The 15,207-nt window shown below is 36.3% G+C and overlaps 2 protein-coding genes across 2 annotated transcripts in view; one reads left to right on the forward strand and one right to left on the reverse strand.

The window, feature by feature from the left end:
- The window catches only part of LOC107730567 (inositol 1,4,5-trisphosphate receptor type 2), a 98,104-nt gene extending 95,098 nt beyond the window's left edge, over window positions 1-3,006 (forward strand). The window contains exon 61 of the mRNA XM_016541426.1: window positions 2,260-3,006. Coding sequence (XP_016396912.1) covers window positions 2,260-2,343 — 84 coding nt within the window. The 3' untranslated portion in view covers window positions 2,344-3,006. The remainder of the gene's footprint in view (window positions 1-2,259) is intronic.
- A 4,499-nt stretch (window positions 3,007-7,505) lies between these two features.
- On the reverse strand, window positions 7,506-10,899 carry LOC107730578 (sarcospan-like). The gene is made up of 3 exons (XM_016541436.1): window positions 10,870-10,899; window positions 9,802-9,888; window positions 7,506-8,373 (listed from the first exon to the last, which is right to left on the reverse strand). Exons 1-3 carry the CDS (start codon window positions 10,897-10,899, stop codon window positions 8,014-8,016), a joined length of 477 nt encoding a protein of 158 aa, XP_016396922.1. The 3' UTR covers window positions 7,506-8,013.
- Between the last annotated feature and the right edge of the window lie 4,308 nt (window positions 10,900-15,207).

The following is a 15,207-nucleotide window of genomic DNA, read 5'->3' on the forward strand; positions in this document are numbered from 1 at the left end:
AACATACAGCACGCCGTCCAATGGGACAGCCCGGTTTCACAGAGCAAAACAGTGTTTTTCTTCACGGGGCCTCTGAAGTGTTTACTATTAGGCCCTGCTGTGGAAGTGCGTCAGAGCAGGGGTGGGGCGGTGCCCCCGGGCCATATGGATGTTCCGGCTGTGCTCCGCTGTGTCGGATCACGGCCATCACCTGCCTGGCCCACATGTGATTCCACACAAACAGTTTAACCGATTCACATGACACAGGGAGAGGGAGAGCTTTCAGTTCTAATGGGATGACGCTGGAAAGAAATTGCTGCCCCATGGCTCATTTTTTTAAGTTCCTCACTAAGGTCTGCATGTTTGTTTGACCTTAGACTTCAGATGTGAACTGTACTCGCACGTAAACACACAGAAACTGCACAGTCATTGGGAATCGGCACTGATCCAAACCAGTGAGCCTGAAACAGTGGAACCAGAACTGTTAACCACACCGTGGTGCCACTCACATCCTCCAGCGGTCCTTCTGATTCCTGCCGGAGGAGCGGGCTTACTGTAATTCTCCTGGCAGTGCTGGATGTTAAATAACTTATTAAAGTGATTTCTTCTCCGACAGCCAGGCCTAATTAAACAGATCCTCCTCACCTCTCAGCTCGAGCCAGGCTGATATCCAGCTCAGATGCAGTAGGCGAAATCCGAACTTGTCATGTGTTCAGACAAACAGGCTCTCTCTGATTCAGTGTTCCACCTCCGTTTTCTTGCTAGGGCTGTTTACTTGGAAGTTCCTTCTCTTTGTCTGGAATGGCCACGAGGTCAATGTCGGTTAAAACCCCAGTGTGTTTGGGAAAGTAAAAAGTGACCCATGGAATGAGAGGTTGTTTTGATATTGGTGCAAATGACACTATGTTGTAAAGGAACAATTCAGCCAAAAATGAAAATCGTCATTGTCATGTCCTATCCTTTTAAACAGACTTCACGTCGAGAGTGTAGAAATGACACTCTAAAATGGTGATTAATGGAGGCAAGTTGATAAGTTTTGAAACAGAATAATTGTGTCTGTGCTGTCACATTAGCAAAATTTCACAGTGAAAAAAAGTCCATTGTCTATTGTCAGTAGAGTAGCTCAGAAGTCACTTTCGAACCAAGCAGCTTTCTGATGGTCAATACAGAAAATTATTGAAAATGACTTGAAAATTAATTAAATTTGCATGAGAAACTTTTTCAAACTGACTAGATATTGCCCACATAATTTCACTGCACAACCATAAATGTAAATGCGTCTTCAGAAAGTACACTATTAGAAGATCAGTGAAATTTACAGTAAAAAAAAGTGTCAGCTTTGGTTACTAGAACTTTACTGTTAAAAAGGTAGCATTTACAGATTGATTTACAGTTAATTTACTGTTAAAATCCTAAATTTACAGTTAAAACATTTAAAATATACTGATATACTCCTTACAAACAGGTGGTGGAGAAAAAGCCACATGATTCAATCAATCTATTTTTACTCAGAAATTACATTAAGGATAATTTTTAAATTCTCCTGGGAAAATATTAGAATTATTTTTTTTTTTCAAATATAAAATTGGAAGATTGTGTATATCATTTTAAAAATAATTTTAATAATTTAATTATTTTAACTTTTTTTTTGGTTTGGAAAAATAATATTGTTCAATTATTGTATACAGCTCAGTGAATTATTGTTGTTAATACTAGTTTAAATCTTGTTACATTTGGGATTGCTATGAATATAGCCTTTCATGCTGATACGATGTACAATAAAAAATAAAATAAAATATAACATAATATGCAGTGCATGGTGTCATACAACCAAATATAAAGCACTGTCATGGTACTAAAATAATGCAATAAACATTAATTCAACATTTGATGTAACTTAAAACCATAACGTACATAACTGATAAAACTAAGAAGAAACAGTGAATTCAATAAAAACATGAAAATGTGAGCTGGTACACAAATGTTCTTTTTCACTTCTCAAAACAGTATTTTACTGTAAAATTATATGAAACATCTCATTAGATCTGTTAAAATTTTTCACTCATGTAATAAGTAAATATGACATTAACCAGTTTTGGCAGTTAGCAGCATTTTTACACTCTTTTACTGTAATTACTTTTAAAATATTATTATTTATTTTATTTATTTTTATTTATTTTGGAGCTGATAGCCTTGTAGGATAATTTTATTTAGGCTGTAATTTGATGCAACTGAATTGGCTTCCCTGTTTTATGTGTGTGTTTTTCTGCACATGTACAGATGACAGAGCAAAGGAAGAATAAACAGAGACTAGGCTTCCTGGGACCATCACAGATGAACCATCAAATCCCCCCTGCACACTGAGGACGACTCATCGCACTTCTCCACACACACTCACACACAGATGCTGATGTTCACACCATGAACAACACTACACTCATGGTGATACCACACTTTACACCATGACATGACAGTTGTCCAGTTAGATCCTACAGTCTTGAGCGTCGTTTTGTAAGTGTTTTCTCGTTTAGATCTTATAGACGGAGGACGTTTGGAAATATACAGAGTGTGTTTGTTTGGAAAATCATGAACCCTGTGCGTATGAGGGCTCACATCAGATGACTCAAACAGTCTTTGGAAGGGCTGTCTGAAATTTTTTTTTTTATTTTTTTTTTTTAAGCGTCAAGTATTAACTCCCTAACATTTTAATTGTCCTGTCCATAACTGGAGTATTGCTGTAATTCAATGTGGACTTTAGTCTGTGCTGGAATAACTGGAAAGATAAAGTGCCTTCAAACAATTTAATAGTTTTTTATTATTCAAATTCACAATTACTTTAATGAAAGATATAAGACTTGGAAATATTATCATCTCATAATCAGACAATCATGTGACTGTTGGAATCTGTTTGTGTCACCTTCTACAAAGACCTAAACGCTAGTCTTAACTCTTAAATGATGATCATTTTTATTGTGTATTTTATGTTGGAGATGTGTCTAGCATATTTGTGTTTGCCTTATATAAAGTTGTACAGAAAATAATAAAGAATTTATATTTGGTATTACAATGGTTACTGTGACTCTCTATTCTTTAAACCATTTAGAAACTCTAAGGTTAAGAGGGTTAAATTATGTGAAACTATAGAAGCAATCCTTTTTGGAATATTTAGGCATCTTGAGAATATCTGAAGATAAGATCATATTGTAAATGATGAATATGCATGTGTTGTGCACTGATTGCTGATACGAGACACCTGTTATCAGATCTGTGTACAGAGTTCAGATTGCCACACAAGCAATGGATCTCAAATGCTATTTTAATGGTCATGGCAACTTGACACTCTACTAGAACAGTTAAGCACACGAAGTTAACAAAAAGCATTTAAATCAGACATCCAGCATTATAATGTAATATTGATTGAAAATACTACAGAATTGTCACATGATCCTTCAGAAATGGTGCTCAAGAAACTTTTCTTGTTATTATCAATGTTGAAAACAGTTGTGCTACTTAACATTTTTGTGGAAACTAACAGCAATTATTTAAAATATGGTTTTCTAATATATCAGCTTTTCATTTTCACAAGATGTTAATTGATGGACTGAAGTCATGTGGATTATTGTGATGTTTTTATCAGCTGTTTGGACTCTCATTCTGACGGCACCCATTCACTGCAGAGGATCCTTTGGTCAGCAAGTGATGTAATGCTAAATTTTTCCAAATCTGTTCTGATGAAGAAACAAACTAATCTACACTTCGAATGGCCTGAGGGTATGTGAATTTTCAGCAAATTTTATTTTGGGTGAACTGTCTATAATACTCTGGTGGTTTTTGGGTACAGGATTCTGCCTAGTTACTTGAGAGTGTAAAGACTCACGTCTGCTCCTGCCTTCACTCTGGAACGAGTTAAAATTAGCCATTGACTGCTCCATTATAGCCCACAGCTGTCACTAAATAGGGGAAAGTCCAGCACGTCTGGAATGCTCCATCAGGGAGAAGAAGACGGACTGGCCATCAAGAGCACCGGGAGAACTCCCGGTGACTGATTTGGCAGGCTGCCCTGTTTTTTTTTTTTTTTTTTTTTTTAGTTATTATTATTAATATTTTATATTTATTCCTTCTCAATGTACCAAAGCGATCATTTCCGATTTTTTCATTCGATAATGAATCGATAATAACTTGACTGGAAGCGCTGCGCTTCCCGAGTTCGAGTCCCAGTCAGGGTTGCCAGGTTTTTACAACAAAACTGCCCAATTGCTACTCAAAACTAGCCCAATCGCGTTTCGAGGGGGGGTCAGTAAAAATCGCGTTCCCAGGGGTAAAATACACGTTTTTAGGCGGGGTTCCCCAGGTAAAATTAGCATTTTAGGGGCTAAATATCAGGTAATTGGGGTCGCCTAAACCTGTGGCCATGAAAAACAACCCCCGGCAAAAGTAGCATAATTCCGCGGACTTGGCAACACTGTGGACCTTTTCCGATCCCATCCCACTTTCTGCCTCCGTCGCTTCATGTCATCGAACTGCCCTATTGCAAAAAATGCCAAAAATAAATATTTAATATTTAAAATATTTGAATTGGTTTTAATGATGATAAGATTTGATCTCTCCTTTACGCATAGTCTTTCTCACAGTTCAGTCATGCAGGTGTGCAGTTATTAACGCAAGACAGTGAACAACATCCTGCATAAACACACTCATTAATCTAAATGTACCACACTGCCTTCCTTCTTTCTGCATGTGATGGGTCTGCATGTGATTGTGCGTGTTGTTGTCATGCTGGTTGGTCGGAGAGCAGATGAGATCTGTCACATGAGCTGAGAGATCGCCCCTGCTGCGCTCTTTCCTAAAAGCACTGCAAATCAATTGGGATTTTTCATTTGACTCGGCGTTCCTGCTTAATTTAATAGTGTACAGGGTGACTCGCTGAAGTTCTGCTGCAGAGACTGAGGAGATCTGCAAAATATGGTTCTGTTACGGGAATAGTTCACCCCAAAAAATTAAATTATGCCATTTATGCATCCTGATGTCATTCCAAACCCCTTTGACATTATTCTGTGGAATGCAAAAGATGTTTATCAAAATGTTCACGCTGCTCTTATCCATACAGTGAAAGAAAATGGTGACCATATCTGTCAAGTACACTGTAAGACCAAATAGTAAATCTTTGATAAAGGAATTGGGTTGTAATTACTCAAAAGAAATAAAAACGTTCATTCACCTCCAATTTTTTGAGTAATTAGTATAAAAATTTAATTTGTCCGGTTTTACAGTGTAAAAAAAAAAGACAAAACCAAGTTTTATGATATTTTTTTCCCTGTTTTGAGCTTCAGCCCATGGTCACTATTCACATTACAGATTCACAAACACTACTGTTATTTTTTTATTATTTTAATTAAATTTCTTTAAAGAAATTAATACTTTTATTCAGCAATGATGCATTAAATTGATCAAAAGTGACTGTAAAGACTTGATAATATTTCAAAATATTTCTATTTCAAATAAAAGCTGTTCTTCTGAACATTTTATTCATCAAAGAATTCTGAAAAAGTATCATGCTTAGTGCAACATTTTTAACACTGATAATAATAAGAAATGTTTCTGGGCGACCAAAATGATTTCTGAAGAATCATGTGACACTGAAGACTGGAGTAATGGCAGCTGAAAATTCAGCTTTGCCTTTAGAGGAATAAATGACATTTTAAAATATATAGAGAACCGTTATGTAAAATTGAATTAATACTGTTTTTACTGTGTTTTTGATAAATCCAAACTTTTGAACGGTACTGTACATTATTATTCACATACAGTAAACTATAAAAATGAACAAACCTTATTTATTTTAATTTATTTTTAATAAAAAAACCTTGAATATATTATAAAATTATTAGTAGTATATTATCATTATTATTATTATTAGATTACATTCACATCATTGTGGATCCAAAGATGGCATATTTCTGTTTGCTTAACAACATGAGAGAAACAAATATTAATTGAAATTCAATTAATAATTTTTAAAGGACATGCAATTGAATGATGAAGGAGAGAGGGTTATGTAAATGCCTTTTATTAGAAATCAGCTCAAAGGAAAGATGAGTCATACAAAGCTTACATTTATGGGCGTTTTTTTTTTCTGTGCTGAAGCATCATGTTGCATCTCTTCCAAACACCAGACTGAAGGTCTCTTTAAAGCAACAGACTTTTTTAACACCTCAGGCAGCTCTCTTCCTGTTGGCAGTGTTCTTTTAATTTGGTTTACAAGCTTCATTGACAAGGACTTCATGATAACAAACAGAGCTTTTTGGTTTGATTGTCAGGCTTTACATTCGCTCATTTTTCACCTCGCCACAAATTTCAAATATGCAATAGACCTATATGTAAAATAAAAAAAGGTTAAAGGGGTCATATGATGCGATTTCAAGTTTTCCTTTCTCTAGAGAGAGCGCGAGAGAGAGAGAGCGCATCACATCACATTGGAGTCAGCTGTCTTAACCGTGGCTTGTGTACTGAATGTACAGTATTTGAAAAATAATGTGTTTTTTGAACATTAAAGCATGTCAACATATTCTGTTACACCAAATACACAAAATAATGATCTTTAAAAAAGCATCATATGACCCCTTTAAAGGCCATTGCATGAATCTGGAGGCAGTGACCTGCTGTTTGTCAAAGTACCCCTTTGAATCCCCCCAATCCCTGACTGACTGCTGTTCACTGGCTGTATGACTTCAGTCCACAAGCCCGTCCAGCCTCGTCACTGCACACACCTATTATTTCTGACTGCTGTGTACACAGTGCTTTTGTTTTTTAAGTGCTCTAGACAGTTCTTCAGGTAAAGCAGTACTGTATTCAATAAACTGATATGTTATATTTTAGAAATCATGTTTCATCTAAGAAATATTAAAGAGTGTTGCTTCTGTGTGTATTCTCATGAGTGTTTAATATGGCTTATTAATAGACTAGAAGTTATAAATAAAATCAGATTTGTAAGTCTAACAGTTAGAAACCAATATTTTACTTTATTTTACTATATATATGCATAATTTTAAGAAATTTAAATATTTAAATATACAGTGGGTACGGAAAGTATTCAGACCCCCTTAAATTTTTCACTCTTTGTTATATTGCAGCCATTTGCTAAAATCATTTAAGTTAATTTTTTTTCCTCATTAATGTACACACAGCACCCCATATTGACAGAAAAACACAGAATTGTTGACATCTTTGCAGATTTATTAAAAAAGAAAAACTGAAAAATGCTCAGTATTTAGTAGAAGCACCCATTTGATCTAATACAGCCATGAGTCTTTTTGGAAAAGATGCAACAAGTTTTTCACACCTGGAATTGATAACTTAAATGATTTTAGCAAATGGCTGCAATATAACAAAGAGTGAAAAATTTAAGGGGGTCTGAATACTTTCCGTACCCACTGTATATATGCATTCAACGATATATATTGTTTCACATAATAAAAAAATGCAAATATGAAATCTAATTTAATACATTATATTTTGCATAATTTTAAAATATTTTAATAATCCCAACAGTAATTGAACAACCAGGGATTTTGTCTCAGAAACAATGAATGCACCTGAAGTTAGAAAAAAGGTACATTTGTGAATAATTGCATTTTAAGGTGTTTTGGGTTTTTTGACTAAGCAAAATTTAATGCTGGCAATTAAAGGAAATTTAGGCATGCCATTGCCACAACAGGAACAAACACAACAACAGATTGTGTCGCTCATTTTCCTAAAATGTCAGGCCTCGTTTTGCGTCACTTACTGGTTTCATAGATAAAAATACTCTCCTTGGCAATGGTAAAAGTAAAAAGTTAACCTCGACAAGCGGAAATTTTCATGTAGAAAAATACAATAATGCTAAAGGTTGCATAAAACTTTCCAAAATATTATAATATGGCAATACAAACGCAGACTCATTCAGCTGCTTTGATAAAAGGTCACATGGCATAAAATATTGCAGCAAACACTCCCACGCTCCACACGTTTACTTCTCCAGAGAAATCTCTCAGTGCCCTAAACTTTCTGCCAATTCTGGGCAGAAGGAGATCCCGTCTGTAGCCCAGCGAAAAACACCTGGTACCTGTGCTTCCATAAGAGGAAGGCCCCCACCAGGCAGACGATAGCCTGAGCCAGGTTCAGCACCATCTGCAGAAGGTAATACATGGGTAGAGTGCTTACGATGGCACTGCAGTCTGTCACACCGCTGTAGGAGAAAGTGCGGGCGATGGGATCCTCAGGGTCCAGGGTGCACATACAATGCTCCCCCATTTCCTTGCAGCTGTAGCTGTTAGTCAGGGCGTAATGGTAGCACTGGAAGGCGATGACCACTGCGGAAATGACCAGCCCCATCGTGCACAGGAAGAAGTACAGGAGCTGGGCAGAAGTGAGAGAGCGCTTACAGTCATTTGTGATGATTAAGGCAAGGTGCTGGAAATCAGATTTAAATAGACTAAAAGGCCTATTCTTGTTCATTTAAAACCAGCTCAATGTTCTGACTTGATGACTCAGGAATGTTACTGCCAATGTCAATTGGCCATTAAATATTAAAAAATAGGCCTAATTACAGAAACAGATGACCTGAACATTTTGATTTTGTCATTAGCACACTCACACCATACAGACCTATAGTATTACTTTCTTTATGTGAAACACAAAAGGAGATATAGCCAGAACCCAGAACATTCACCATACAATAACAATGATAGCGATTTTAAACGTAAAGCTCCAAAAAAGAGAGTTTTTGTGAATGTGCAATGAAGTGCCACAACTGACAATGTGAGTCACATGACAATGACAAAATTACAAATGAAGCATGTCCGTATTTTCATTTATATTCAAGACATTCATGCTCATTCATATAGAGCTTATTTTTTTAATGCTCACAAAGTAACTACTTTCACCTACTCAGAGAGCATGCGATTTCGTACACAGCCATACTTAAATTAAACCGTCCCAGTTAGCCTTTTTTTTTTTCGATTCAAGTCATGATTCATCTTAAGTTGTAAACATGTGTCCAGAAAATGTTATTTTGGAATACACTGTAAATGAACATAAAATCAAATCCCCTTTTCACTCTTATCAGATCATTCGTTCCCTGATAGCACATCTCAGAGACATCGATTTGATGTGTTTGCTCATCTGCAATACGTTTCCTGTCAGACGTTAAATAGACATTTAGAAAATGCCTTTAAGACGTTTATGATTTCAAATGTATGAAAAACTGACATTTTAAATGCATTTATCAGATGTTTGTACACAGCAGATGCTTTCCAGATGAAGCGCTCTTTAACAGACATCTTGCAGATAATAAAAATAAGTTAGACCAGTTGTGCGAACCACTTCAACTGATTCATTGAAAACAACTGACTCAAAAGAACATCGCTAATTCATTCGGAAGACTTGGAATATTGATTTATGAGTAATATGCGCTACTTTTATTATATGATGCTTTTTGGAGATTTAAATCACCTTCCACTTTTGATGAATGGAAAAAAGAGCTGCATGGACATTCATATCCTTGTGTGTATCACGTATATAATAACAGTGGGTTGGAATGACATGGACTGAGTAAATGATCATTAGGCTATATGGTGACATAATTTTAATTTCTGGATGAATCATTCCTTTAAAATGCAAGAGAATTGCCCGCTGCTCGATACCTACTACATTTTTATCATAGAATCCCCTGCTCTCCGAGCTAAGTTGCACCCCTACATGTTTTAAAGTCCATTTGAAAAGCATTTACAGATGAGGTGCAAATGTAAATCTCGGTTCATCCAAAAAATGCATTCATTTTTTTACCTTTACAATAAATTGAGCCGACGCTCTCTCATCAGGCACTCTGGTGATGCAGAAGAGGATGAATCCCAGCAGAGACACCACAATCATCTGTAAAACACAACATAGAGTATTTTTATAGAGTGCTGCAGAGATGACACTTTTTGTAGGCCGACCCAGAAATTAGCATCACCCTGATTCCCTTGACAAAAAAAAAACAATAGGATTTGTGCATTGGCTTTTGGATTATTGCAGAAAATGAGCTCTGTGACAAACAAAGTTTATGATTCTCACACATTTTGTTCATCAGGATAACCTTCACAAATGAACACAACTTTTGAAGCTGAAAAACAATCGCAAGAACTAAAAAGCCAAATTCTGGCTATAAACGAAACTGCAATCACCACAATCATGACTTTATGTCACCATCTCTAAACTTTGGACAAAACTTTGATTTAGAAAACATACTCTTTGAAGAGTTAGCAACCGCCTTTTTCAGAAATTAAAGCTTTAAAGGGGTCCTATTATGCTTTTTCACTTTTTCAACTTTAGTTAGTCTGTAATGTTGCTGTGACCAGGCGGCGAGTGCTGCCAATCACAACACACACTGCCCCAGCTAACCAATCACAGCACATTTCGTATTTCAGAAGGCGGGCCTTCATTTGATACAGGAACTATTCGAGCCGTTCATGCCAGACTGGGGAGAGAGGTGTTGTAATAATGTAAAATATGCTTGTTTGAGCTGGTTTAAGCTGGTACTTAGTTGGTTATAAGCTGGTTATGAGCTGGTTAAGGTTGGTCATGTGCTGGTTTAAGATGGTCCTTAGTTGGTCATGAGCTGGTTTAAGCTGGTCCTGAGCAGGAGCTAGTTGCTTAACCATTTTAGCAGTAGCATATGGCCAGCTTAAACCAGCTCATAACCAACTAAGTACCAATTTAAACCAGCTGCCATGCTTCAAAACATACCAGCATGTGCTGTTTTTTTTCAATAGGGACAGACCTTATTTCAGGCATTTAACTAAAAAAAAAACATTAAAAAAAAAAAAAAAACTAACTTCAGGATGATGGAACCAGAAGTGCTAAAATGCTAACTTTAAAGTTCTGGCCAACAAAATACGGCATCCCTGCAGCAATCTATAGACCTGTTATCTTTTACACCCTAAATGTACAATATATAAACTAATCATACATGCTAATCAAGTTTTAATAGGCCATTTGGAGGGTAATCACCATGATCATGTGCATCTCAGAGTCTGTTGTTGCAAAATGTTGCCATTGTTGTCATGAACACATACCAGTGTACTGGGTTGCTCTAATCTCATTTGCAGTGCAGCAGACCTCCTAAATTCTCTGCATCTGCCAGGCTTGTTATGAGCCAACCATAACCCTTATTGTAATCAGCATTGTGCAACTCAGCATTGAGTTGTCATCTGATAATATATTGACTGCCATTGCAAATTGAATAGCTTGACCCCCCACCCTCCAAGATATCTTTATCTTTCACGCTTTTTATCTCACTCTTTTCTTCTTTGTCTCTCTGTGTTTTCCCCGCTCTTTTTCTCAGCGTGATTGGAGTCTTGTGACTAAAGTGTGGTATCTAATTTGATTGTTTTTCCCAGGATCTGAGGCAGAGAAGTTTGGTGACCTCAGAGTTTTTCTCCAGGAACAGCAGCACTGGTCTCGTGAGGCCTGAACTTGAGATACCAGAGCACACAGCGATGTTCTACCTTATCGCTCAGATATGTGCATCCATGAATTTAAATGTGTATCTAACATAGTAATCTCATAAAACTTTGTTTTATTGCCACAATAGCTAATGTTTTACACAATGAAACTGACTGAATTTAGAATTGAACTGAGACTACATTTAGTGTTTTGTTGAATGGAGGTAGCAAACAGGATTCAAAATTGCAATCTGAATTAAAAATGTAAAGAAATTCAAATGTAATTTTTAAAAAGAAAGCCAATTTCATAACACTTAAAAAAAAAAGGTTATATTGTTTACATTATTTTACTACCGTAAACTAACAACGAAAAATACTTCTGAAGCATTATTGTTAATTTCAATATTTACTTTAGCATTATTTTCGTTTTTTAAATATTTTTTACATTTTTAATTCTGTTCTGTTAATATTATTTAATGGACCTGAGCTAGTAGCAAAAAACAGGTGTATTTTTATTAACTAACATTAGCAAAGAATATTAAATACTGTACCATATGTATTGCTCATCGCTCAATATTAATTTATGCATCAACTAACATTAACAAATGGGACCTTATTGTAAAGTGTTACTGCAAAGGTTTGTCGAGACAAACCCTGAATGTTTGCTTGACACAGTCTTGTTCAAAGGTTTTGAACAAGTTATTACATAGATAAAAATACTGTATTATCGATAATCGGACAAGACTGTTGAGCAATGTTATACAAAGATTCTCTTTTTCACTTTATCAGCTTGTGTTCTTTTAATTAGCACAGGTTTTTTTGTAAGTGATTGACCATAAGCCTCATTGATCTGAGCTTCTGCATGATTATGTTTTGAAACCAAAAAAACATTATTTGTTGAAATTTAGGCAATGTTCACTGAAAAGCTGAGGTGCATATTAAGTTCAAATTAATGAGGCAAGCCTATGACCAATCAGTTCCAAATAGAAATATAAACCTGTACAAATTGAGAGAGAGAGAGAAAAGATTGAATCCAAGATTTGGTGATAATATAGCATAATGAGAGACTCACAAGCAGTTTGTAAAAGACCAGTGCCAATGCCAATTTAGGATCAACAAGTTGTACAGTATGGCAGTGTGGCCAATGGATCTGATATGAGACGGCCTCATGCATGGCCCCAAAAGAGTAAACAAGGCATGCTGGGAGTTGAGGGAAGAGGGAAAAGCAAAAGGAAGCTTCTCACAAGCAGTTTGTAAAAGACCAGTGCCAATGCCAATTTAGGATCAACAAGTGTTAAGTATAATGTAATTTCTGTAAGTACATGGAGAAAAAAACAGATGCATGCAATGTTATCCTCCTGCATGTTTCAGCCCTGTTTTGTTGTCATACGGCTTGGCTACGTGACTGGACATGCATGTCTGCACGGAGGGATGGCTTTGAATCTTTTGAAGATTTGTTTTCTATTTATAAAGGTACAGTTTGATCTAACTCTCCAGTGATTCTCAAACAAACATACAGCTGTAGCATTTTTAGTAGTATTTTTATCTAAGGAACCTGTGTTGTTTTTAAACTTTAAATCTATTTTTCGTTACAGGTTTCTGCAACTGGATACTTTGCACGAATACTTAAAAATCACAGCTGAACAAGCAAAATCCACTGTGATTAGCATATGAGTTTGAATGTTTTTTTTTCCAGATTTGCAACATGACACCCTCAGTGATGATTCTCATAACAGCTTTAAAACTCATGAGTCTCTTTATAAATGTATTCATTGTTCTCACTAATATGTTATTTTTGGACATGCATGCATGCTCTCTGTAACATTGTTTATGTATGCTTATCAGTGTTGGGCAAGTTACTTCCAAAATGTAATACATTATATATTACTAGTTACTGTCTTTTGAAAGTAATTGAGGAAGGCCACAGCAGCTACTGCGACGCCCAGCAAAAGCTGTAACAGAGCGACCAGCAAAGGAAAGCGGCAGCCACAACATTTTTGGGCTTCCTCCGGCACTGGGCCTCCAGTTTCTGCTTGTCCCTTCTTCTCCTTGCCAGCGTTTGCGTTGCCTCCTCCAGCCGACCCCATCGGACTCGTCCCCAACCCCATAATTCCTCCCGTCTCGTACTGAGATTCTTAATCTTCCTTTGAGGCCGACTGGACGTTCTTGCACTCGCCCTCTGTCTGTTTGTCCTTCCTTTTCTTTCTCGCCTGGTGTTTCTTTTGCTCTCTTTAGCTGGACTGTTCCCTTGCCCTGCCCTTTCCCTTCCTCCTCACTGGAGGCTTTGCTCCCTACGCGATCCCTGCTATTCGGAATCAGAAAAGACTCTGAACTAATATGGAAAACATTTGGAGCAGATTCCACAAGAGCCACATATAGAGCACAGAAGAGGAGACTGAAAGGAGGGAGGGTTGGAAAGGGGAGGGAAGACATGAAGGGGGACTCCAACACACGACAGCTACTAGTCTCCCTGAAAACTAAACAGGAAACAATTCTTGTCTCTGGCGAACATGTGGGCGAGTGCTCGAGTCCTGCCAACCTCCTGCAACACACTGTGTAATCTATTCATAACAGCCTGGAGTCAGTCACATGATTTTGATGAAGTTACGTGACCCGTGGGCATGTGAGCGGGTTACAGTTAATCTCTTATGAATATTATGAGAGAGTGCAGATATGCTACGTTCATTTCATTTTGTGTTAATTATGGAGAGTCATTAACTACATGCAGGGCATGTTTCTTATAATGAATATGTCTGTATTCACCTAGACCTTTTGTAAAACTCGATTCATATTTCTTTATATGCTGGAAAAACTCTGATTTATAATCTTATAATGGTTTCATCTGCTAAAGCCTTCTGAAGGATGAATATTGATGGAATGCGGTCTACTTTCAGCCAGACTATATTGAGAGTTTATTCTATGTGCTTTTGTGTTGTCACACCTCGTTTCAGATGGCATGTATAGGCAAAGCAATCTCAGTACATTAAATGTTAGTTCAAGCTAAACATGCTGCACAGAAATGTTCACATTATAATGCTGCAAATAAATGATTTGTCATAAAATATTTATCACAAATATTTTCTTAGCAGTTTGTTGATATACGTAAAAAAAACTGATACAGTTTATTTCTGTTACAATATAGCAGGCAAACTTTTTGCAGATCTTTACAAAGATGTAGCCCATTTAAAAATATATTGAGGAAATGTGAACTATTTGCAGGTACAATCAAATATTCAGAGAGATTACTAATAAAATATGATTTCATCTAGTAATAAAATATTAATACAATAATAATAATAATTTATAATAATAATATTAATAACACATTGACATGGCATACGTTTTTCCCCAAAGATATGAATTACTAGCCTAGATATATAGTAAACAGACCTTTAGGGATGTCCTAAATTGGAAAGAAAATGAAATATAAAATAATGTTTTTTTTAATTTATTATGCCAAAAAGTTGGCTGTAGACTATAATAATTCTAACTGGTATTATGTAAAAACAATAAATGTCTAAGACATATCCTCATTTAGATTAAATACTTGTAAATAATATAATAAGTAGGCTATCCTGGTATTTCAGATTTAGATGTGTAGGCTAGATGTTATCCTTGAGAGCTCAAAAACAATTATTTTAAGGCGTCTGAGCGCTATGCTGTGGTTTTATATTTCAGCGTCTCTTCAGCAATAAACTGACAACTTTCAAGCACATTTAATTCCCAGACTCTAGAGCTGGTGCAGTTTACACGTGAGTCAGCGCGC

This window comes from Sinocyclocheilus rhinocerous, unplaced genomic scaffold, assembly GCF_001515625.1.
Source record: "Sinocyclocheilus rhinocerous isolate Xijiao unplaced genomic scaffold, SAMN03320098_v1.1 scaffold13, whole genome shotgun sequence".
Taxonomy (NCBI): Eukaryota; Metazoa; Chordata; class Actinopteri; order Cypriniformes; family Cyprinidae; genus Sinocyclocheilus; species Sinocyclocheilus rhinocerous.